This window comes from Paramormyrops kingsleyae, chromosome 1, assembly GCF_048594095.1.
Source record: "Paramormyrops kingsleyae isolate MSU_618 chromosome 1, PKINGS_0.4, whole genome shotgun sequence".
In the NCBI taxonomy this organism is placed as follows: domain Eukaryota; kingdom Metazoa; phylum Chordata; class Actinopteri; order Osteoglossiformes; family Mormyridae; genus Paramormyrops; species Paramormyrops kingsleyae.
Genome location: NC_132797.1, coordinates 75,592,480 through 75,614,096, shown reverse-complemented (window position 1 = coordinate 75,614,096; position 21,617 = coordinate 75,592,480). Strand labels below are relative to the sequence as shown.

Genomic DNA, 21,617 nt, shown 5'->3' with positions numbered 1-21,617 from the left:
GAAATAGGCAGCAATGCCAAGCTGTTATAAAGGGAACAGACAGCTTTAGAAAACCTGTCAGTCTGTGGCAGAGAGAATCGGTCTCTGAGGTACACAATCCACAGGCGACTAGGAAAGTGACCAGGAGCGCCTGCAGGGGGCAGGAAAGTGACCAGGACCGCCTGCAGGGGGCAGGAAAGTGACCAGGACTGCCTGCAGGGGGCATGACCGTCAGTGTGACAGTTAGCGGAGTCCATCTTGGTTATTTCATAACAATTTTTCAGAAATAATAATTATTATTACTACTGAGGATTCTGAAGAAGACAGGAGGGGTGGGGGTGTGGGTTCAGCCAGACAGGGAGATTTATCAAAAGCATCTATCACAAAAACTGCCATGTTATTTTTAACTGAGGGAGCTTTCACAGGCCAGATGTCCATATCCCTGGATCGGGGGCTGCCTCTCCAGCCCGTGAGGATGACACTGGTGTATTGTGATAATCCCAATAAAAAGTCGGTTTGACAGAGATGTTTAGACAGCGAGATGACAGTGAGTCTCTGCAGTGCAGAATACTAGATTGCACATAGAGGTAGAGACTGAGGCACTGAGTCTCAGCTAGAGTCATACACAAGGCTGACTCCTGGGGTATAGAGTAGTGGGCCCCAGGGTTGCACCCCCCCGCCCCCCCATTTTCACTGGCTCTGAGCCAGCACGGTTTTCCCAAATTCATGTGATGTCACTGCAATTGGCTGTACCCCAAATTACACATGTATGCATGAAAAATAGCCGCCCGTCCATCGTTTATCCACTTACTCTGGTGACTGGAGCACAACGCTGGGGCGCTTCCGGGCAGGATGTCAGGCCATCACAGGGCATGCATGCCACAGGCAGCGTACAGATGCAGATCAGCCTGGCCGCATCGCTTTGGACTGCAGGAAAAAACAGAAGCAGACAGAAGAATCAGGTACTGCATGTGGGGAGAAGAAGAGGGATTTGAACCCCCAACCCTAGAGGCAACAGTCCTGCCCACAGAGTCTCCTTCAGGCAAACATGCTGTTTTGTATTTCTCCATTTCAGACGCCCCACCCATTCCACAGTGAGCCCCTCCCCAGAAAATAATCTGGAGACATCACCAGTCCACAGTGTTAGAGAGTGAGACAGTGAGTATAAGCCGGGGGTAAAGACAATGATCTGCAAGTTATACGACGTGAGACACTGCAGAAGAGCAGACTGTTTGGTATTCACCACAGAATCACAGAGAGCCACATCCAGTCACGTCTCCGGCAGACAGGCCGTCCTGATGCAGCCGGGAACACAGATAAATAAGCTCAACATCCCTCTACCATCTCAGAATATTCTTAGAGACATTGGACTAAATGAAAAGCAGAAATCATAATTACTGCCTCTTAATAAAACAGCAAGAAGGCGTTTTCAAAGCAAAACAGTCTAATTACTTCCAGGGTTTTCCATCCTTCTGAGACAGGTGACCTTTGCATCTGTTCTGATATTGATCCACACGCTTCGCTTCCCCCAGAAGCTCTCTTCTGTGTCAGCACTCGCTGAGATGGACGATGTTAATAATATTGGCTTTTCATTGGTTCATTTTTGCCTTTGAGGCTTTTCATACTTCCTGAATTTCTCTGTTAAATATTTAACAGTGGAGCTGATTAGTTTGTAGCATTTCTCTATAGCAATAAGAAAAGATATGTGGACTGTGAAATTGTGGACAAGTTATTAGGATGAATTTAGAATCGCCCGGAACACCTGAACGTGGGCTGGTCTTTGGTGTTAGACACACGTTGTCCAGTTAGTTGATTCGCCGTCACACTTCATCGCACTGTCCAGGTCTTTAGCACCGTGCAGGAAATCAGAATTAATGAAAAACTTTTATAAAAGTCACATTATGTGGATGGTGACTGTTGTTTTTTTCCAAATGTTCTCACCAGTCTGGCCAGCAGCTCCAATACACCTCACTTAGAGTGTTTGCTTTCCTGAGAATGTAGATGCATAAAAAACCACTTGGAGATAATGACAGGAATCACTGCTTTGTAACCACAAGCACGCCACACCCACCTCTGCCTGGATATTACTGCCCCCCCCCCCCCCCCCCCCCGGTAAAACTATAACCGTTTAAAGTGAAGGTGCAAGGCCAACAGCGTCTGGGTCTGTTAATAGATCCAAGGTAATTTACCATGCAGCCTCATGAACTCCTATTAAATGGTAATCATAATACAAGACGGCTCTGCCGGCTGTCTGCAGCCCGTAGGCGTACAGGCGTGCGCGGTGTAAGCTGCAGAAGGTGAACAGACGGTGAGGAGGTCAGCATGTCTTTCCCTTGGCTGGTACAAACCGACCACTGCGTGAGGATTTACAGCACGCAAAGGGGTGAGGTCACAGTGGGCCGTGGTGCGTCACGAGTTCACCTGGGCTTCCCCTTGGGAGTGCGATGGAAGGGACAAAACATTTATCGGGCATCCTGTTGTCATGTCAGAATCGACAGCCGTCAGAGCGGCACTGCATATACCCTCACTGCACTCCCAGCTGACAGCTGCCTCTGTCCACTTGACCTCAGACCCTCGGAAAACTGCAATTCCATGCAGGATGTTAGAGCGGCACAGGCCAAGGCAACGCTAGCAAAGTGTGTCACGCTAACAGAAAAGTGACATGACTGCAGCAGCCTGTGGCCTAACCAACGACGGCAGCGTCAGCCAAACAGCCCAAAATACCATAACCCTCTGTGGTAGTCAGTCAGTAGCACATAGCTGCTATAGATGTGGGACGATATGATGAGTATGAATCTGATTAGGCTTGTTTGTGGTAGTATGGAATTATCTTTATTATCGAACGTGTACTTTCTCTGTAAGCGTCTTTGAGTTCATATAAATAAAATGTATTATTATTATTAGTATTATTATTATCTACTTCATCAAATTTTGAACATCCACAACCTGACTCCAAACCCATCTGGTTTGTGCCAACCATCCAATTCAGTGCTGTGATGGAAAATTTTAAAAAATATCCTGTGCCTTACTAGACATCTTCTACAAAACACTTTGATGGAACTATGTTGAGTGAAATGACAGAAAGGGGGGGGGGGATTGTAGGTGAATTTCACTTCATTTACTGGAGACAGAGACACACGACACTTTCGTGCTGGAAAGGGAAAGTGTCGGTTAATTCCACAGAAAGGCAGGGTCCTTTTCTGAAAGGGTGAGATTAAGCCCGCATTCCCTGACCTTTTTCCAGTGTCCCAGAAAATTACCTTAAATAATGAAGACAATCCCATTTGGATTGCACTGCATTGTCTGCACTGCATGGTGTTGCTATGTTGCTGTCCCTGGTGAATTAAGTGACATTCACATTTTGGCAAGATAAAATCTCGCAGGGCTCTCTGTAAATGCCTTTTTACATAATCATGTAGTGGGCTGGAAAAGTATATGACCGATTTACAATGTTCAGTCAGTCTGTTCTGGAATATTGCTTGTATATGTAACATATCATCAAATAACGCTATACTGTCAGAGACTGATACTTCTTCATGCAATGGAGACTTTATTGTAATACATATAAAAAAACTAGTGTGAACCAAACATGAAAAATAAAAATAAAAGGAATCTTTGCTTTGAAAAAACAAAATGATCCTTGTGCCACTCCTGTTGAATGCTAACATGTTAAATCTTTCTGGCTATGAATTTAGGCTGCCATCTAGTGGCTGGAAGGTGGAACAACCAAAAGGGAAAAAAAAAATTCTTCCAGCCCTGATGAATGTAATAATGTAAACTATGTAAAACAACAGTGCGTGTCCTTTTTACTGCATGGTGTTTTCGAGCTCATGAACATTATTACGGACAGTGTGGAACAGGTGCTGTGCTGATACAGTATAGGTTGCCCTTTTTCTGATAATCCAGGAACACTAATGGTCAATCAGTACATGGAATCATAAAACTTTTAATACATGTGATAACAAGCACAGCATTTTACAAGAGAAGAGACCTGGTGAGCGAGATTAATCAGCAACTCACCGGTTAATCTTAAAACAGCAGTGACTAACCCTGAACAGCAGCCAACATGCAATTCAGCATTGCCTGTCAAACCCCCCGCCCCCCCCCACCCCCGGCCATCAGCGTCCGATCGCCTCAGTCCTGGTGAGCTCCGGAGATGGGTCCCGGTGGGACGCCGTGCCAGATGAATCAGGAGATGGATGCTGGGCTTTTTAGGTGATTTGTGATGCTGGTGAGAGCCAAGGCCAGGACGACGTGCACAGAGCAATTTGAAATGAATTAACAAGCAGCTAATATGTCACAAGGCCGTCAATGAGCTCCAAGCAGCAAGGGGGCGCCATAGAGCAAAGCGCCACAGCAGTCCACTGACACGCAGGGTCCTTCCCTCTGCCCATAAATAATTTATGCTGTTTACAATCTGCTGAATATAACCAGACCATCAGCCCTATCCCTTCATCATACTGTTCTGCTTATCTTACGGAAATAATATCGTATGTTTTATATCATAGCAGAGTTGTTGTTATATGCTACTTAGTGGTTGCATTTGTTCCAATCAATCAATAAATGACACGGCTGCCTGTGTCAGTGAAGCTTCTGATTGTCTCGCTCAAGGGGATGGCAGGATGTCCTTAAGCGTCGAGATGCTTTCTTTTTCCCTCAGCCGGTTTTGTCTTACCGGGTATGAAATAGCATACTCAGAAAAAATAGCTCCTGCCTGCCCTCCTGCCTGCCCTCCTGCCTGCTCGCCACAACCTTGCCGTCACCCCACTACCTCCACCCACTCCACCTACTCAAATTACATAACAGCTTGGCACCCCTTCAGACTGGAAACGCCAGGCCTCTGTCAAGGTGGGCTATTTTTACATGCCATCCCCCAAGGTGTTGGGAGCAGAATCGACATGTCCTTTTCTCATAAGCAGCTCTATGGGAGGCAACTATGAAGCTCGACCCTGCATCTCATTACAATAGCTTATCTAAGCCGGCAACAGCACCATCTGCGGCAGCGAAGGGTTCTGCCAATCGACTGCAATCTTGGCAATATGGACACTTCACAAATAAGACGGACCGGCGGGGGTGCCCATGTTTAAGGTGGATCACACAGGTTGTGTGGGGAGAGGCCTACTTCTGAACACAAAGGAGATGGCAAACCCAGATGTTCTAGATCAATGTTTCCCAATCCGGTCCTTCGGGACCCACAGACAGTCCATGTTTTTGCTCCCTCTGAGCTCCCTGCCAAACACTCCATGTTTTTGCTCCCTCTGAGCTCCCTGCCAAACACTCTATGTTTTTGCTCCCTCTGAGCTCCCTGCCAAACACTCCATGTTTTTGCTCCCTCTGAGCTCCCTGCCAAACACTCCATGTTTTTGCTCCCTCTGAGCTCCCTGCCAAACACTCCATGTTTTTGCTCCCTCTGAGCTCCCTGCCAAACACTCCATGTTTTTGTTCCCTCCCAGCTCCCCGAGCAAAAACATGGACTTCTTGCAGATTGGGAAACACTGTTCAGTTATGCTTTCATAAAAGGTAATAAGAATTTTGAGGGGGGGGGGGCAGCCTGAAGAGCATCCAAAAATGACTCCTTACTATCTGTGCTTTTAAAATAAACAGAAATGCAGCTCAGTTTCATACAAAACAGCACATTGGGCGGCTTGGTAGCTTAGCAGCCAGATACCTTCAGGCGGGAGTTTGGATGCAGATGAGCCTCAGGCCCGAATCTGCATGAGTTTGCATGTCAGCCCAGTGTTCATGGAAATTTCCCCTCACAATCCAGCTAAATGCTCACTTCGGATGACGGATGACTCTATGAATAAGTGCGTGATTATTCTAAGAGGTCTCCAGTCCAGAGTGTACCCATCTTCTCAGGACAGGGTGGGGACCTCCAGGAATCAGACTAAGTAACTGGTAACTGAATCACACATCCCTGAAACCAAAATGGATGGTGATATGAAACCTGGAAAACAGCCGGCATCTCTTTTTCTTTAGAATATCTGCACCTACAATTACATTTGCTTTTAGAATAGAATAGAACAGAATATCCACTTGCATATATGACAAAATACTGGAAGCAATTTAACCAAGTACACTTCTAAAATCACCTCCAATCTGGTCTCATGTGCAGTTCTTTAACATGTATGCCCTAACACAGGTTTCAGAACTTTGATTATATCTGTCGTGCCAATCGATTCAAGGTGGTTCTGGGGTTGAGCCGTTTGGCCGCATTTTTCCACACACCTGCTGAGTGCGCCGCTGTGCCTGGGAACAGCTCATGCTAACCACAGGCAGATCTATGTCGTTTACTTTGAAAACTGTCCACTCGATAAACAGAGCAAATGTGATGGGCGAAAAATCTGAAGAAAAACAGAGAAGCGGAGCAGATGCAGGACACTCCCCCGTTCGCAGAAAGCACCGCTTCATGGAATCTGTAACGAATTCTGAAATCCTGGAACAAAAGCTCTGCTCAGTCACGATAATCATATAAGGAAAACGACCTTTGGCATGGCTCAGCAGGGAATTCAGCTTTTGTTCTTTGGACTTGTCTGCACTGGAAAACACAATGAAGTTCAAGTCTGCCGAGTCTCTTAATCATGTAAGTATATTTTTAGTTAAAACAAACTGTCTTGAGTTTATTTCATAATCATATTCTTTGTCGCACAATGTTATTTTTTATGAAGAACAGAACACTAACCCCATAGTCAGAAAACTGCATTGTTTGTGATTTCAAATCGAATGTCAGCTGACTTTAGTTATACTGAATTGCAGAGAGTATCATATTCAGTACATAGCCTGTCTATTTTAGTATAATCAATGAGCGTCTGTTTGATAATAAGCTGATTTCTCTAAAACATTCATGCCATGTTTTCAGTTTAACAGGGACTTGGACTGAGCCAGTGTACTTGCCAAAGGAGAGGTAATGCTGTAGTAGGTTACACCCTGGAACTGGGACCAAATTCGCTGTAAGGGACCAGCAGCTGCACCCTGTGTTTTGTCTAATGGAACCTGCTGCAGCAAACTGACAGCTGAATAGCTGTAGAACCTGTAAGCTACTGTCTGAGTCAAAGATCTGATAAAGATCATTGCTAAAATTAATTCATGACAAATTATGAAACACCAGTCTCTATATTTGGATAACAGACAGGGCCCAACCCGTTTTTCAAGGTCCTAAGCAAAATTTCATTAACCTAGTTGTCATTTGTCATTTTCCATCCCATTCTGACAGGCAGATCAATTGGGTGGGGGGCTCGTGGTGGCTGCTGGGCCCTAAGCAGCACTTAGTTTGTGTTTGCCTTGGGTCTGCCCTGAGAACGGGCCTAAATGAGCTACAGTTTAATTTTCTTTGACGTTGAACAACTTTAGTAAGCGCTGGAATACTAGAAGTACTGGAATATGGGCTGCACATTCTTACATAAATGCAACAATTCTGCCATCTAGTGGCACTCACAAAAAAAGAAAAATACGAATTTACAAAACGGAAGTAGGACTGTCACAGATCACGTGTTTTTTCACGTTGCTATTTTTATGGCGGTTCTGAACCGCTGTTTAATATTGTCAAATGCTTCTGAAATTAGAACGTTTTGCTTTGTCATTCTGCAAGCGGTTACAAAAAAAATGACAATTCTGCTGTGATTAGGTACACTGCTTAGCGAACTACTGGTATCGCGTTTGTATGTTAGAGTTTTATTTACCGTTCGGAGTAATGCAGCTTCTGATCTGATATCGGCTATGCCTGATGGCCGTCTCTGGTTTATTGGAAAACGACCTATTACGTTTTCCTTACGCTACGATCGAGTGGTGTGAAAATATGTTTAAATTTACTTTTCATACAGCGCGGGTTTTATTAACCATTTTCACCATGATTTTGTGTTCCAAATAAACGTGATTTCTTGTCACGACCAAAAGGCAACCATTTTCTCCTTGTATACGTCACGACGACACGTAATGACTTAATTCGTACAGTACGTATATATGATTGTATAAACACGCGCACAGTAACTTTTATTCTGTCTAATATTTTGGTCTTGTTAGATAAACATATCATTAGAAAAGATTCAATTTCTCTCTTTTAGGAATCAGCCCCTTTATGTGATACAGCACACTGAATAGTACTGATGTTACCATGACAGAAGTCCCAGTAATTCTGGATGGTGGATTGGCAACAGAACTTGAAGCTGCAGGCCTGAAGATACAGGTAACATGACGCAGACACAGAGAAAGCACGATTACGGTATGGAGAGATGTGTGATTGACGATAGGATCTGCTGAAACAGGACGACCCCTTATGGAGTGCCAGAATACTGCACAGTAACCCAGAGGCTGTCAAGAGCGCCCACGACAGGTAGGGTCTACAAACCCCCTGAACTGACTTGGTTTGTGTACTTTTCTTTGTAGTAATCTATTATTATTATTATATTTCAAAACTGCATAACTGCAGTGTGTTACAGTGGTTCTGATTTGTACCACAAGGGGTATTTTAGCAAATTACAAGGTGCAGCAATGTTTGCGTAGATTTCTTCAGAGTGGTGCAGATGTCATCGTGACGGCCTCCTATCAGGCTAGCATACAAGGGTTTGTCCAGCATCTGGGTTTCTCAGTGGAACAAGCCAGCCAGCTACTGATGTCCAGCGTGCATCTGGCCAGACAGGCCCTGCTGGAGTTTGTGGCCAGGACCCCTCCTTCGGGTAAGAGTGGCGAGTCGCCGTAAGCGTTCTCCGGCCTGGGCTTGGTCTCACCCTGACCCAACACAGGCTGCAGGACAGGTTGGTTTTGTGAAGCTGTTATTGGGTAGTATGATGTCTTTAATTCAATGAATGAATCAAATGACAAACATTCCACTCCTTCACTTTACTGGTTATATCTTAATAAAAAACTGGGGTTAAAGATCATGCCAGACAAGGCAGGAGCTAACACACGACACCATCTTGCTCTGGAATTTACCGCATGCCTGTGTGTTTACTGAAGTCCTGCTGGTTCCAGTAGGTACTACATTAAAGTCAGAAACTGATCCCAGTGCTTTTAGTATAAACGGAACTGGAAGGTAACTGGGACACTTCCAGCCATGGTGGCCCTCCCTCACTCACGCTGTACGCATCACCGTGGATCTCCTCCTCCCCAGGGGACAGAGTGCCGATGGTGGCTGGTTCTGTTGGGCCTTATGGCGCGTTCCTCCATGACGGCTCTGAGTACTCAGGAGCTTATGACCAGGACATGACTGTTGAGGTGAGGCAACCAGTGGTGCTCTCAGTCCCGGTCCTGAACAGCACGAGGCCGGAAGTCACCGGAAGAATCTTCTCTGGTCTTAGGAGCTGATGGCCTGGCATCGGCCAAGGCTGCAGTGCCTTGTTTCTGCGGGGGCTGATATTATCGCCATGGAAACCATCCCCAGCCTGAAAGAGGCGGAGGCCTTGGTAAAACTTCTCCGGGAGTTCCCTGCTTCTAAAGCCTGGCTCTCCTTCTCCTGTAAGGTAAGCTCTGCGGCTGAGTGACATTTCCAGCTGCTTCCAGTTGTTCTCGATTTCTGTGCCTGGAACTATAACAAAGAGCTACTCATATCTGATAGACGAAAGGCTTGAGGACCCAGGAGCCTTCACAGGGCTTTACGTGGTGAACAAAGTCATTTGAAATGTCTTCCAGGATGAAAAACACATTTCCAACGGCAGGTTGTTCTCAGAGGGAGTGCGGCTGGCCCAGAGGTCCCAGCAGCTGGTTGCCGTTGGGGTAAACTGCTGTGCCCCCCCCCTCATTGAGCCGTTGTTGGTCAGCGCTGGTCCACTTAGCAGCCCGGACCTGAACTGGATCGTTTACCCCAACAGCGGGGAGGAGTGGGACCAGGACGTCGGGTGGGTGGAGTCAGGTGCCAGCCTAAAAAAAATCTCCCCAGCATGTATCTTAATCTGTCATGATTCTAAGACGTTCCTCTGCATCACCATTTCAGATGGAAAACATCAGAAAGGAGGATCTCCTTGGCCAGGCTTAGCACGCGGTGGCGGCAACTGGGAGCGTCCTGGATCGGTGGGTAGGGCTTGTGTGACGCGAAGAGCAGCAGTCGGTCGTAACGTGTCGCCCATGCAGCGCTCAGCAGAACAGCTTCTTGCAGGGGGATGCTGTCGCGTCAGCCCGGTGGACATCGCAGAGCTGAAATCCCACCTGGAAGGGAAGCCGGTCACTGGAGCTGAAGCCCAAAGCACTGCAGCCTCGCAGTGATGACATCACGACGTCAGCCAGAGATGACCCACTACAGAGCCTTTTCTTGACCTACTAAATCCATGGATGAAAAAATAAACCACGTTCGTTTCAGTGAAATAAAACACTCAATCTGTAGAAAGTTTTATTTATAATCAAATAAGGGGGGAAAAAAAAACAAATGTACACTAATGCCACATTTATACATGGGGGAGACTATGGAGCAGAGACCTTGACAATTTCAGGGGCGGTGGAATATATGTGGGTTTATATGACATAAAGAAGCAGACGTGCTGTCTGGTCTTACTGATATATCCCACAAGGCCTTTTTCACAGGCTATACCTTAGTACATTCAACAATACAGTGATTACAGTGTAATACAGTGAACCCAGTACAATTACTCTGCCTCACTGAGAATCTTTTTCTTACCTTTACACTTTGAACAAAACTGGCTTTCAGTGTAATCTGCAAATTCTACACCATTTTCTTTCAGGGACCTTCTCGGTTGAGTATCGTACTTCTACAGACAGAATCGGTAACGTAAAGTGTGCCAAGTCATGTGGTCAGACTCCAGCTCAGAAAGAAGCGTTGAATTGTCGTCTCCCCGCGAGCTAGTAGGACGACACTGCTGTGTACAAATGGTGTTAAATCCACTCGTACCCAGGCACCTGCCTTATGCTAATCCCCTCATTTTACCAACATGTAGATAAATGAAGACTTTGCCACCTTTGGGCCAAAATTGAACAGTCTGATTCAGGGGTAAGAGGAGCAGACGGACTTGGTGCACCTTCTCCCAGAATCCCCTGCAGAACCCGTGCTCTCACTCAGTGCTGTCCTCGTCTATCTCGCTGTCTGGGGACCCGCCGTGTCTGTACTCGTAGGTGTTGGACAGGCGTTTCCAGCTGACCTCTTTGTGGTAGCCCGTACTCAGAGAGTGGCTCAGGTGACCCAGGGACTTGGCGGAGTGCTTGTCCTCGAACCCGACCCCCCTCTCTGCCCCCTGATGCTGGAGGTCGTGCCGAAGGTTCTCCAGGTTCAGAGCCCAAGGGCCCAGCTTCTGCCAGTTCACCCTCTGGAAGGCCATGATGCAGTGCAGGTTCCCGCCGACCTGCCGGATACACGGAACTGTTAATGGTTCTTACTCTGTGAGGACACCTGTTCCGGAACCCAAGTTCCTGGTTTTGCCTAAAGATACAAGTTAGCAATCTAAAACCAAGCTTGTGTGAATAACTCCTTAATAATCTTCTCTACATGTAAAAACAAAATATAACATTATTGACTGCTCAGGATTATACTGAGAATTTTGCTTACAAATATCAAAATTTGCACAATCCCTTTCAAGACTTTAAACTAATAGATGTCACCTTATCAGGAGAAATGTTTAGATTCATGCAGCACTTGGGTGATAGAGGATAACTGGTTGGAAAAAAACCACAAACCTTTTTGGTTTTGCGAAACTGAATTCCCCTTTCTGTGTGCCGAATATCTATATATTCCGGATTTTGTGTGTTAAGGTCGGTCACAATGTCCATCCACCTAAACAAAGATTCAGTGAGACATAGGTGAGATTGTTGCTGACAGGAAATGCTTCAAGGCCACTGCGAATCAGAGACTGACTTTTTACAGTGGATGGCCGGGTGTTTCCTGCTCGGCTCTCCAATGAGAATCCAGTACTCCATTTCGCTATTTGGGAGTGGACCCCTAAAGAGAAACAGAGGAAATACAGCATAGTCTGACAAGACTCATTTTGAGAGAAATCGTCTTATGGAAACTCATCATTATGATTCAGTAAAATGTATGGTTTTGATTTATGTAGATTGATCATAATAATTGATACTTTATTGAAATTGTCTTTACGCCTCCCTCAACTTGCTCTTTGTAGAGTAAGCTGTCCGTGAAGGGCAGCAACCCATCGGGGGTGGCCAGGGAGCTGGGGGTTAAGGGTCTTGCTCAAGGACTCGCAGACGTGCTGAGGCCGGGCTTGAACCGGCAACCTTCCGATCACAGGCACGCAGGCTTAGCCCACTGAGCCACGTGCTGCCCCCAAACTATAGATTATGGATATAACACTTAAGGACGAGCTAATATTTTTGGGTGTATATACAGTGGGTGTTTTATTAATAACTAAATCACCAAAATCCTACTCTCTGCCTACCTGTACGCTTTGGCTGCTTTAAGTGGAGTGGCCTCGAAGCCCAAGGGGCAGAAGTAGTGATTCTGACAGTGGTAGATGTAGGCCATCGACTCATCCTTGAGACCTTGGGTCAGCTTTGTCAGAGCTCCCTCCGCTGGCGAGGAGGCCACAGAGCACCGTGTTAAAACACAAATAAGTAAGACGCTGGCCAAAATGTAGACTCTTGGCAAAGGCATGACTTACAAGCTTATCACAGTAGCATAACGTGTGTACACATCATTAAGATGCTATAGCATATAACACAGTCGTAGACTGATGTGCAGTGTAGCACAACCATGTGACCTGTACCTACTAGAATTTAATGTTAATAAGGACTGTCGCTTGCCTGACTCTCCAGCAGTCTTGTGTTTCCCGTGGGGTTTATACAGAATGTAGGAACACCCCCGCACACGGAAATTGTCATTGATTTGTCTGAACCACCTGTGGGAATGGAGAGGATGAGAGCAGCCCCTGGACGCCAAAAGGGGAGGGGACACACATCAGCCAATCAGAAGTGTGAGAAGGGGGGCCGCGTACCGCATGAGGGTGGCGTTGCCGGTAAAGGGGCCAAACTTGATTTCCTCAAAGGGAGGCTGGAAGCCCAGGATATGCAATGCCTCCTCCTGCGAGATAGGGGGCAGGCTGCAGGAGCAAGACATGGGTCAGTATGCACCTTTTCCTGCTCACCCTGCGCAGCACTGGAAAACAAACGGCAGCGTAAAAGTGTGATGGCGTGGGGGGGGTAATGAGACATTGAAGCCCCACTCCATCACGACACACTGTCAGTAACTGACTGCTTTAACTGTACTGAGATCAAACAACAGAAAAAAAAACACTGTACAATATGTTGTTGAAACACCGTGTGAGATGTTTATGCTCGCGATGGCAAGAGACTGGAGGCGTGGCTGGATGGATGCTGCCCGGCATCATCAGAAAGTATCGTACAGCGTGTCGCTGGCCCAGGATCGCATGAACATTCAATATACAGCGAGTACTGAACATGCCTCGTTATTGCAAGTCGAAGTATCTAAGTCAAACCATCATAAAGCGAGTTGCACCGGTAATGCTACAGCCCATAACGCACTTCTGCAAGACTTCAGAGGACAGAGAAAGCAACTGATTTCCGACTCCTTGGGAGATTTACCTCCCGGCTCCCAGAGTGCTGTACAAAAAATTCCAGCAGGATACCAGTGATGAGATTCCACAGGAAGTCTTATACTGTGGACGACTGATGCAGTACCTATAAAGCAGAGAGCAGACAGAGCCCCTTTAATGCACAGACAGCCCCAATGTACTTAACATAGGAACACAGCATGGGATGTTCGGGGGGGGGGGGGGGGGTACAGACCATCTTCTCAGGTCCAGCACCTTCCTCTGTTTTACTTCCTCTAGCGTAGCCTGCGGGGGGGCGTCCTGCAGATTCCTGCTGTGTTTGTCAGAGGACTTCATCTTCTTGGAGCTGGGCTTCTTCGTGTTGGCTGTGATTCAGAGGCAAAAAAATATATGTTTATTAAACCCCTGAAAAAGGAACAAGATCAGAGTCACAATTTGCTGAGCTCTGTTGATAAATCAGTGGGAAATGCTAATATCAACTGAACACCGTCTGCGATGACAAACACGATATATGATGAATCATCGTCTCTATTATGTCATTTCTCCCACCCCCTTAGTGACTAGCCAGACTTCCCTGGCACAAAGGACTAAAAAGGGCTAAAATACATTTTTAAAAGGCTTGCTTACTTGTCCTGTTTTTCCTGGTCAACACGGCATCGAAATCGGTGGTGTCGATCTCCCAGGCGAGCACCGGCTTGGCGAGGCCGGACGACACCACATCCACGTGGCAGTCTCCATCAAACGCCACGTTTCCCCCTCCGCCTGGCGCTGGTGGGTAGCTGGACGTCTTAGGCTGACTTAAGGAGGGGCTGCTGTCCCCAGACACAGATGGCCCCTCCCGGGGCGTGCTGATAGGGTGGTACACAGAGGCAGCATGGTTGAGGAGTGCATAATCCGAGCAGACCGTGTAGAACTTCTCCCGGGAGTGTGTGACCGGGCAGGTCCATGGGAGTTGGACCTCGGCACTAGATGCCCGCCGTGGCCTCAGGGCGTCCCTGGGGAAGGAGCCAGACAGGCTGGGCTCATTGTCCCTGCTGGGGGGCCTTTTGGGGGCTTCCTGGTCACTGGTGGTCGAAACACTTGCCTCTTGACTTTCTGAAGTGTTAGGCATTGAATCTTGAATGGTAGATGGGAGAATTGTGCTTAGCTTAGACTAAGTGACGACGCTGCTGGAGAAAAAGCGAAGTAAAAAAAACACAAACAGATTACTGCAAGACCTTCCCAGGAAGGCTGTTTGTTGTTGTGCGTCTGTTTCTGGGAAGCCGATAAGGTCTGTACCTGGCGGCTATACAGTCAGCCTCACCATTCCCATCCGCTTGCACGGGCAGCTGACATCCAGTCGTAGGTCATCCGATTGTCCCGCTTCATACAAAAACATGCATGTGTATTTCACACGTGGGAATTCGGACGCATCGGCGGCATGTATGTATGGTGTTCGGTATACAATATCTATTCTGTTTGCTAAATCAGCAAGCTAAATTTAATAGCTCGACGGGACTTTAAACAGCGACGCACTATAAGAACACGCCATCTCTGCACGAACCTGGAAAGAACAATATTACGAACTACCGGTTTCCCACCGCTACCTGGAAACCCCCAGGTAGAGAAAATGTTAAGCCCCAGTCGACACTGCAACCTGCTATGCTAGGTTAGGCTAAGCCATTGATGTTTACCCACCCCCTCCCAAATGACAATTGCTCTTCGGCCCCCGCTGGCGTAATACTGGGGAGAATAAATAAGAGAACAGTTTGCGCGTTACCACCGTACCATTACCGATTTGCAACGATTCTGTTACACAAAATTACTGACTGACTATGCTGGACCTAGCGAACATTGTGCCAGATATATCCGTAGTGTCCGTAGTGTCCGTACGTACCAGGCTCTTTAAAAATGGCTCTGTCCACCCGGGTGCGTTACGATGCTATAACTGGGGTTGGACGTCCGAAACCCCACCTACTCCCTCATGCATTATCATAAGCATCACTCTACGTACCTCGTAAGCGATGCATCTATCAGAAAAATGCTCAGAGCCGGCAGTGGGTTGCCAGAGGGCGGCGATCGCAGTGTTGCTCTTCGGGCACCGAGCGCCGCCCGAGCGTAACGCGTCTTCCATGGAGACCCGGAGCAGAACCGACTGCCGCCTCCCGCAGCGATCGCCGCTCCTGCGCAAACTGGCAGGACGAATCGCCTTGTGTACGGCGGGGTGCCGCCTCCAACCCGTCTGCCGGGACAGCTTTACATTTTGCAGGAATAAACCCGGGAGTCGGCCAGCGAGCCGACGTCGGTGTGTTGGTGTGCTGTCCGCGCCTCCGTTTATCCTCTGCCACCTTTGACACGCAATTAGTTCAACTGTCCTTTATTTAGACATTAAAAAGCATGAGAGAACGAAAAACACCCCAACCTTTATAACCACATATTCAGATACTGAACTTTGCGTTGATGATTTGTAACCTTATTAATCATTAATAGAAATTTATTTGTATGCTGTCCTTTCTTTTTCGGTTAAGGCAGGGAAAGACTAGTTGAAGGTAAGTCTGTGTGATACATTCGTGTCTTTTAATGTACAATCAGTGTACATGGTGATGCGCAAAGGGACGGTTTTAATACGATTATTGCCGTGATGTTTAGCTTTAATGCAAAGTTACTTATTTGTAATATTTTGTACAAACACACGCTTGGGTGGCAAAGTGAAGGGGGATCCCACCTCCAGGGTTTGCCGATCGGGATCGGACAGAAGGCGGTGCTAAGTCGGGAATTTGGTTTCGAATACAGTAACTAAAATAAACTGACCGCTTGTGTGCATTTTAGTAACATAATAACCAGAGACGCCATACTCCCTCCGCGCATCTTTCGCTATATTCATTAACATCTAGAAGCTTTATTTTGTCGCTGATTTCACTGGAGCTCAGTACCCGGCCGCGAAGCGTGGTGCCAGGCGGAATTCTGCTGTTACACTCACGGACTTTGGGTAAGCATATCAAATTGTACCCCCCAGTACAGGCCAATCCAGTTATTTTCCTTTTTTTTTTTTTTTTTTTTTTTTTTACGATTTTCTTTGGAATCGTCCTAACTCCCCCCCTCCCTCACGGCGCACCTGGTTGTAGGCCTACCGTTGTATCATTGTAAATGTAAAATGAATAAGTGGGTACAACAGCTGGTTTTGGATAAAAGAGATATGACAGACAAAACAGGAGTAACAGGCCTACTCTTTATGACACAAAGTGTCGCTAATGGGTGTAGCTTCATCCCGCCAGAGTGACGCGGTGGCAGATCATGGCAGAGAAGCTGCTGGTGATAGATACGGACTGCGGCGTCGACGATGCCCAGGCGATCATGATGGCGCTGGTCGCCCCCGGCGTGCGGCTGCTGGGCATCACCTGCTGCTTCGGGAACACTTCCGCGGATAACGTGTGCCGGAACGTGCTGCGGGTGCTGTCCGTGTGCGACAGGACCGAGGTGGGTGCGCTACTCACCCTGGGGACAGACACTCACAGCTCTCATCTCGGGACTCTGAGACGTCATTCCTTCAGGGACTCCAAGCAAAGTATATTTAAAAAGCATTAGAAGTGTCGAACTGCCTGTGGATACTAATGAAGGACCAGGAGTGGTACCAGTGACATCGGGCACAGACAAGAAACGTGTTTGTTGCAGATACCTGTGTTCCGGGGTGCCATGTCCACCCTGGTGGCGACCCCCAACCTTCCCATCAGTCACTTCGGCACTGATGGTCTGGGGGACGTTCTGGAAGACAGCCAGCCAGATGCGTGGAGGACGCAGATCCAGGGGGAGCACGCCGTGAACGCGCTGATAAGGATGGTGTCAGAGAACGAGGGGCAGGTAATAATTACCACAGCACGTTTGCCCGTCTCACCCGTTTTTACGGCATGTTTGTCGCCCTCATCTGGCCAAGCTGTACTAGTGCAGTGATCTCAATTCCGTTTGGCGTTTTATATTTGGCACATTTGATAGGTTTCTCTTGTGGCGCTGGGGCCTCTGACAAACCTCGCTCTGGCTGTAAGACTAGACGAAGAGCTACCGAAAAAGCTGAAGGCTCTTTACATCATGGGAGGCAACATGGAAGGTAGCCTATATATTTACCACCCCCCCCCCCCCCTTTGTTTTTTGATTAAATGGAAAATATACTTTCCCCCTTACAGGTAAAGGGAACCGCACAATATGTGGAGAATTTAATTTTGTGATGGACCCAGAATCAGCTTATATCGTTCTGGAAGAGTACCTCTGCCCTACTTACATTGCATCATGGGAGTTTACCTGCAGAAACAAACTGTCATGGGTGAGACGGAAAAATTTGTCCCAATTCATTAGCACTGCTTGTTTTCAGACGGGTGTGCAGGCTTCGGTGTGTGAGACCTCAGCTTTTGATGTCCAGCTTTTGCTCTTGAGTGATTCAAGTCTTGTCTGTAATAGATTTTTCCACTTTAAATATAGTTCCATTTTATAAATTAGCTTGCTGCAGTGCTGAAAGTGGCTGACGGTCTGACGGGCTTTTCTGGGTGACAGGATTTTTTCGATGCACTGGTGAGCCAAGACACACCAGCAGCCCGCTTCATGAAAAAGATCACGTCCAAGTACTACTGCAGGGACGCAGTGACGAGGAGGGGCGTCCTTTTTGGACAGGGCTTTGTGTCATACGATGCGTACGCCATGGCCGCGGCCATCGACTGCAGCGTGGTGACCGAGAGCGTGCTGTGCCCAGTACGCGTGGAGCTGCAGGGGGCGCTGTGCCGCGGCATGATGGCCCTGGACCAGACCCACACGCTTGGGAAGCAGCACTGCGTGGCGGTCATGACAGCCTGTGACACTGAGAAGCTGGCCACTCTGCTCATGACAGCCCTCGATCAGCCTCGGGGGGCTCGAGACTCACAAACTGCCAGATTGTGAGGGGGGGGGGGGTGTCCTAGGAAGGACAGTCTTATTTCAGACAACAACCAAATAAATCAACCTTCAGCCCAGTGACTGTCCATGGGTGTGGTTTATTTTGATCTGGTGACCAGTATTAGGTTCCCAAGATGACAAATGGTGGAATACCAATTCTAAACTCAAATCCAGCTTCAAACAGCTTCCCGAAGTAACAATTCAGATGGTGAATTCTCTTTATTTTTAAGTGAATCTGGCTTTTAAAATAATACATCGTGACAGATCTTCCCCGTTTTGACCATCAAATTGAACACAAGGCGGCCCAGGGCACAAACAGCCTGCAAGAACACATCGTCTGGGCGTTTTCACTGCCCACAATTCAAGTTTACCAATTTAAATTTAACTTTATGGCCAAAATAATATTATTGCAAACTTTAAACCAAGAATCTGTCTTGGAACAATTATTCAGCTTTATGCAAAGTGCTAGTTTAAATAATGTAATACTGTATTATAAAAATACCAAGACAATGCAGTATTACTTAAAAAGGGGGCGATACTATAATGCGTGTCCCTATAAGGGCAACATCTCCGAGCCATCACAATAACGTCTGTCCGCATTTAAAAACGGCTTTAAATAAGGCTTCTCTCTTCAAAAACTTAAAAAGTACCAGTTGATTTTAGGCCAGGCTACTATAATCGATCCACGTTTGCTGATTGGAAGCATCAGTAATGGGATTTTCTTTTTGTATCTAACTTTTGCCTTTAAAAAAAGAAACCAGAAGTGTGCAGGGAGGAGCGGCATGGTCAGGCGTCCTTGTCGCTGGGGTTGGGCCAGGGCTCGGAGCTCCGCCTACTCAGGGTCGGCCCCCACACGCTCCAGGGGTTGTAGGCGCGGCCGATCTCGGGCGCGGGGGTGGAGGGCGGCGCCAGTGTGGGGCAGCTGCCATCTGGGCTGCAGATGAGGTCAGAGAGAGGGGCAGGGGTGACCGGGGCCAGGGAGTGCAGGCTGCTGTCCCCGCTGGTGGACCAGATGGGGCTGCTGAAGAGAGTCCCTGGGGACCAGAGGCTGCTGGGATTGCCCAGGATGGACTGCAGGGGGGAGACATCCACACAATTACATCACACCAGCTTAAGGAGCTAATAGCTAGCACATAAGTGGGGGTGGGGGTGGGCGTTACTCTTACTGCAGTGGGGGCCGTTGGGGAGCCAGAGCTGATTGGCCAGGGGTGCAGGGGTTCGGTGCTGGGGGCGTCCCAGATGGAGGGCTGCACAGAATTAAAGTCTCCCCAGTTCTGCTGTGGCTCCTGGCTCTTGGGAAATGTCATCCCTCTGAAGACTAAAGGCACAGAGGTTCCCAGGTTACGCTCGGGTGGTAGCGGACCGGCGCCACACCGCTTAATGTCCTTACCCCCAGACAGATTAAATGTGTTGTTGGGTCCAAATGGGTTGAAGTTGGGGCTGTTTGCACTGTCAGTGGGACTCCAGAGTCCAGAACTAGGAGGAAAAGCGGGATATGAGCACTTAGGATGTGAGGCACCAGCTCGCCGTGCGAGAACAGACACCCACCTGTCGGAAGCGTCGCTCTCCACAGAGGTGAGGCGTGGCACGGGCGGCTTCCCCGGAGCCTCGGCCTTGCCAGTGCCAGCTTTGGGCGGCCCGCTGCCCCCTGGGAACACAGGGCATGTGACGCTCAGCCCGCCTGCCCGGCGACGCTCACGCTCACCTGGCTCCGGGGGAAAAGTCAGCCGCAACTCACCAGGACTCTTGTCGTAACCGGCGGCGACGGCCGCGAAGGTGGGGTTTCCGTTCTTGCCTGGCAGTGTGGCCAGTGGCGCCAACTTGCTCCTGTTCCCGGCTGCCTTCTTCAAGCCAGTCTCACTGCAGGTGAGAGACGCACAGAGTACAGTGGACAGTGGACAGTGACTCTCCCCAACTACCACGCTGATTTTAGCAGAGTAGCTCAATACCTCATCAGAATAAGGAACATTTCTGCAAGTAACACTGCAATATTCATTAAACAAAGAAAGATTGAGGGGGGAAAAAAAAGATGAAATTACCCAACCGAATAGTAGTGTCAAATGAATTGGAGGTGTTGCCACAAGATGTCAGATACACAGCAGTGCAGACAAATGCAATGTGATTAATGTGCATCAAGCCGCGTCTCTAAGATGACGCTGAACTGAACTGTACACAGGCGGTTAGCTTTCAATACTTATTGTAACTTCAGCCTCTTTACTAAATGACTGAAGGATCCTTGCAGGAGATGTGAACAGGCGATTGGCCGAATAGCAGTGAGGAAGACGTGCGTTACAGTGTGTGAGTGGAGCGGCGAACCCCCCCCCCCCCCCTCCACAGGCTTGACAGCCACGCCGCTACCTGTTAGCATTGACCACACTGCTGTAGGTCCCTCGGGTGACCAGGCTGAGGGAGGTGGGCGGCGGCGAGCAGGTGCGGGACATGTCTGACAGCGGCCTCTTCAGGAAGGGGTCCGCGTTCATGGTCTGGAAGGAGAGCTGCTGCAGGCTGTCGGCCGCTGCAGGGGAGCAGAAGGCAGCCGTGCAGCCAGGGAAGTGTTCATGCTTTACGGAGAAGCAGCTCTCAATGTCCTCACAGCAAAAATAATCACCTATATGTATCCACTGGTATTTTATATGTCTAACCTACTAGTCTGTTGCAATTTATAACAAAGTACTCCACAAAACCATAAAAATCGGATCTGAAGTATTTTGCCGGTTAACAGACCAACACGTAAACAAATCAATATGCTTCTCAAAATGTTTAAACTCATATCACACCCAGTCTGCACACCGATTACATGCTTATTTACGTGTCATACATGTTCCCTCACTGCATATAGCTCTTCTGTAATTATTTGAGTGACATGCTGCTTTCGACTGGGAATTAGGATTGACTTACGGCTTCCGGCCTTGTGAAGGGGCACCGTGTCCCACTCTGGTGGGGGGGAGTCCTTCTCCCCCTCCGAGCTGCTGCTGTTCCCAAGCTCCTGTGGCAGACCCTGTGACAGGAACTTCCCCAGCGGAGAGGGGCGGCAGTCCTCCGCCTTCCCACAAGGCACTGCGGGAAGCAGCCATTGCAGCACACTTACGGTGGGTTTCATCCATAGCATACTTTCAGTAGCTTAGCCAATTCAAAGACCCTCCATCTGCCAAACCAGGCGGCTTCTACCACATTACATTTATGTGAAAAGTACACAAACTGACAATTTTTCCAAACTCCTACACTGCAGTATTTTCAGTTTCGGGCTCCCCTGTACTCTTCCTCAGTTACCCAAGAATCTTT

At 48.1% G+C, this 21,617-nt stretch overlaps 4 protein-coding genes across 16 annotated transcripts in view; 2 read left to right on the top strand and 2 right to left on the bottom strand.

Moving 5' to 3' along the window:
- Positions 1–6,129: 6,129 nt before the first annotated feature.
- LOC111838140 (uncharacterized) lies at positions 6,130–10,277 on the top strand. 5 transcript variants are annotated; one of them, XM_023800792.2, is made up of 10 exons: positions 6,130–6,562; positions 6,839–6,929; positions 8,040–8,161; positions 8,241–8,308; positions 8,479–8,651; positions 9,086–9,189; positions 9,273–9,434; positions 9,604–9,809; positions 9,905–9,981; positions 10,067–10,277. In XM_023800792.2, exons 3-10 carry the CDS (start codon positions 8,090–8,092, stop codon positions 10,171–10,173), a joined length of 969 nt encoding a protein of 322 aa, XP_023656560.1. In that variant the 5' UTR covers positions 6,130–6,562; positions 6,839–6,929; positions 8,040–8,089; the 3' UTR covers positions 10,174–10,277. The 5 variants fall into 5 exon arrangements, with proteins under 5 accessions (XP_023656560.1, XP_023656558.1, XP_023656562.1 ...); XM_023800790.2 differs by having other exon boundaries at positions 6,132–6,562; positions 6,839–6,883; XM_023800794.2 differs by lacking the exon at positions 6,130–6,562 and having other exon boundaries at positions 6,891–7,011.
- A 3-nt stretch (positions 10,278–10,280) lies between these two features.
- Positions 10,281–17,095, bottom strand: LOC111838137 (basic immunoglobulin-like variable motif-containing protein). Of its 7 annotated transcripts, none has more exons than XM_072699484.1 (11): positions 16,913–17,095; positions 14,718–14,801; positions 14,067–14,608; positions 13,675–13,804; positions 13,471–13,566; positions 12,864–12,968; positions 12,673–12,767; positions 12,309–12,441; positions 11,771–11,854; positions 11,593–11,689; positions 10,281–11,261 (listed from the first exon to the last, which is right to left on the bottom strand). In XM_072699484.1, exons 3-11 carry the CDS (start codon positions 14,548–14,550, stop codon positions 10,974–10,976), a joined length of 1,512 nt encoding a protein of 503 aa, XP_072555585.1. In that variant the 5' UTR covers positions 14,551–14,608; positions 14,718–14,801; positions 16,913–17,095; the 3' UTR covers positions 10,281–10,973. The 7 variants fall into 7 exon arrangements, with proteins under 7 accessions (XP_072555585.1, XP_072555578.1, XP_023656548.1 ...); XM_072699477.1 differs by having other exon boundaries at positions 14,067–14,605; XM_023800780.2 differs by lacking the exon at positions 16,913–17,095 and adding an exon at positions 15,433–15,570.
- Positions 15,912–18,412, top strand: LOC111838138 (nucleoside hydrolase). Of its 2 annotated transcripts, none has more exons than XM_023800785.2 (7): positions 15,912–15,967; positions 16,313–16,407; positions 16,694–16,895; positions 17,091–17,276; positions 17,409–17,520; positions 17,597–17,733; positions 17,961–18,412. In XM_023800785.2, exons 3-7 carry the CDS (start codon positions 16,713–16,715, stop codon positions 18,339–18,341), a joined length of 999 nt encoding a protein of 332 aa, XP_023656553.1. In that variant the 5' UTR covers positions 15,912–15,967; positions 16,313–16,407; positions 16,694–16,712; the 3' UTR covers positions 18,342–18,412. The 2 variants fall into 2 exon arrangements, with proteins under 2 accessions (XP_023656553.1, XP_023656556.1); XM_023800788.2 differs by having other exon boundaries at positions 16,680–16,895.
- Position 18,413: 1 nt separating this feature from the next.
- Positions 18,414–21,617, bottom strand: part of tmem131 (transmembrane protein 131) — a 30,901-nt gene continuing 27,697 nt past the window's right edge. The window contains exons 35-41 of one of the 2 annotated variants that reach the window (XM_023800775.1): positions 21,234–21,392; positions 20,694–20,850; positions 20,074–20,195; positions 19,884–19,983; positions 19,726–19,811; positions 19,502–19,653; positions 18,414–19,406 (exon numbers count right to left, since the gene is read on the bottom strand). In XM_023800775.1, coding sequence (XP_023656543.1) covers positions 19,122–19,406; positions 19,502–19,653; positions 19,726–19,811; positions 19,884–19,983; positions 20,074–20,195; positions 20,694–20,850; positions 21,234–21,392 — 1,061 coding nt within the window. In that variant the 3' untranslated portion in view covers positions 18,414–19,121. Of the gene's footprint in view, positions 19,407–19,501; positions 19,812–19,883; positions 19,984–20,073; positions 20,196–20,693; positions 20,851–21,233; positions 21,393–21,617 lie in introns of both variants that reach the window. The other variant, XM_023800774.2, reaches the window with a different exon arrangement.

What these genes read in the sequence shown, in the direction of transcription:
- LOC111838138 (XM_023800785.2), top strand. Translation starts at nt 16,713, where the DNA reads ATGGCAGAGAAGCTGCTGGTGATAGATACGGACTGCGGCGTCGACGAT. An exon ending in CCGTGTGCGACAGGACCGAG is followed by an intron (nt 16,896 to 17,090) that starts GTGGGTGCGCTA and finishes TGTTTGTTGCAG; the next exon opens with ATACCTGTGTTCCGGGGTGC. An exon ending in CATGGGAGGCAACATGGAAG is followed by an intron (nt 17,521 to 17,596) that starts GTAGCCTATATA and finishes TCCCCCTTACAG; the next exon opens with GTAAAGGGAACCGCACAATA.
- LOC111838140 (XM_023800792.2), top strand. Translation starts at nt 8,090, where the DNA reads ATGACAGAAGTCCCAGTAATTCTGGATGGTGGATTGGCAACAGAACTT. An exon ending in GGCCAGGACCCCTCCTTCGG is followed by an intron (nt 8,652 to 9,085) that starts GTAAGAGTGGCG and finishes CCTCCTCCCCAG; the next exon opens with GGGACAGAGTGCCGATGGTG. An exon ending in GAGTGGGACCAGGACGTCGG is followed by an intron (nt 9,810 to 9,904) that starts GTGGGTGGAGTC and finishes TCACCATTTCAG; the next exon opens with ATGGAAAACATCAGAAAGGA.
- LOC111838137 (XM_072699484.1), bottom strand. Translation starts at nt 14,550, where the DNA reads ATGCCTAACACTTCAGAAAGTCAAGAGGCAAGTGTTTCGACCACCAGT. An exon ending in GACCAGGAAAAACAGGACAA is followed by an intron (nt 13,805 to 14,066) that starts GTAAGCAAGCCT and finishes TCTGAATCACAG; the next exon opens with CCAACACGAAGAAGCCCAGC. An exon ending in CAAGACTGCTGGAGAGTCAG is followed by an intron (nt 12,442 to 12,672) that starts GCAAGCGACAGT and finishes CCTCCTCGCCAG; the next exon opens with CGGAGGGAGCTCTGACAAAG.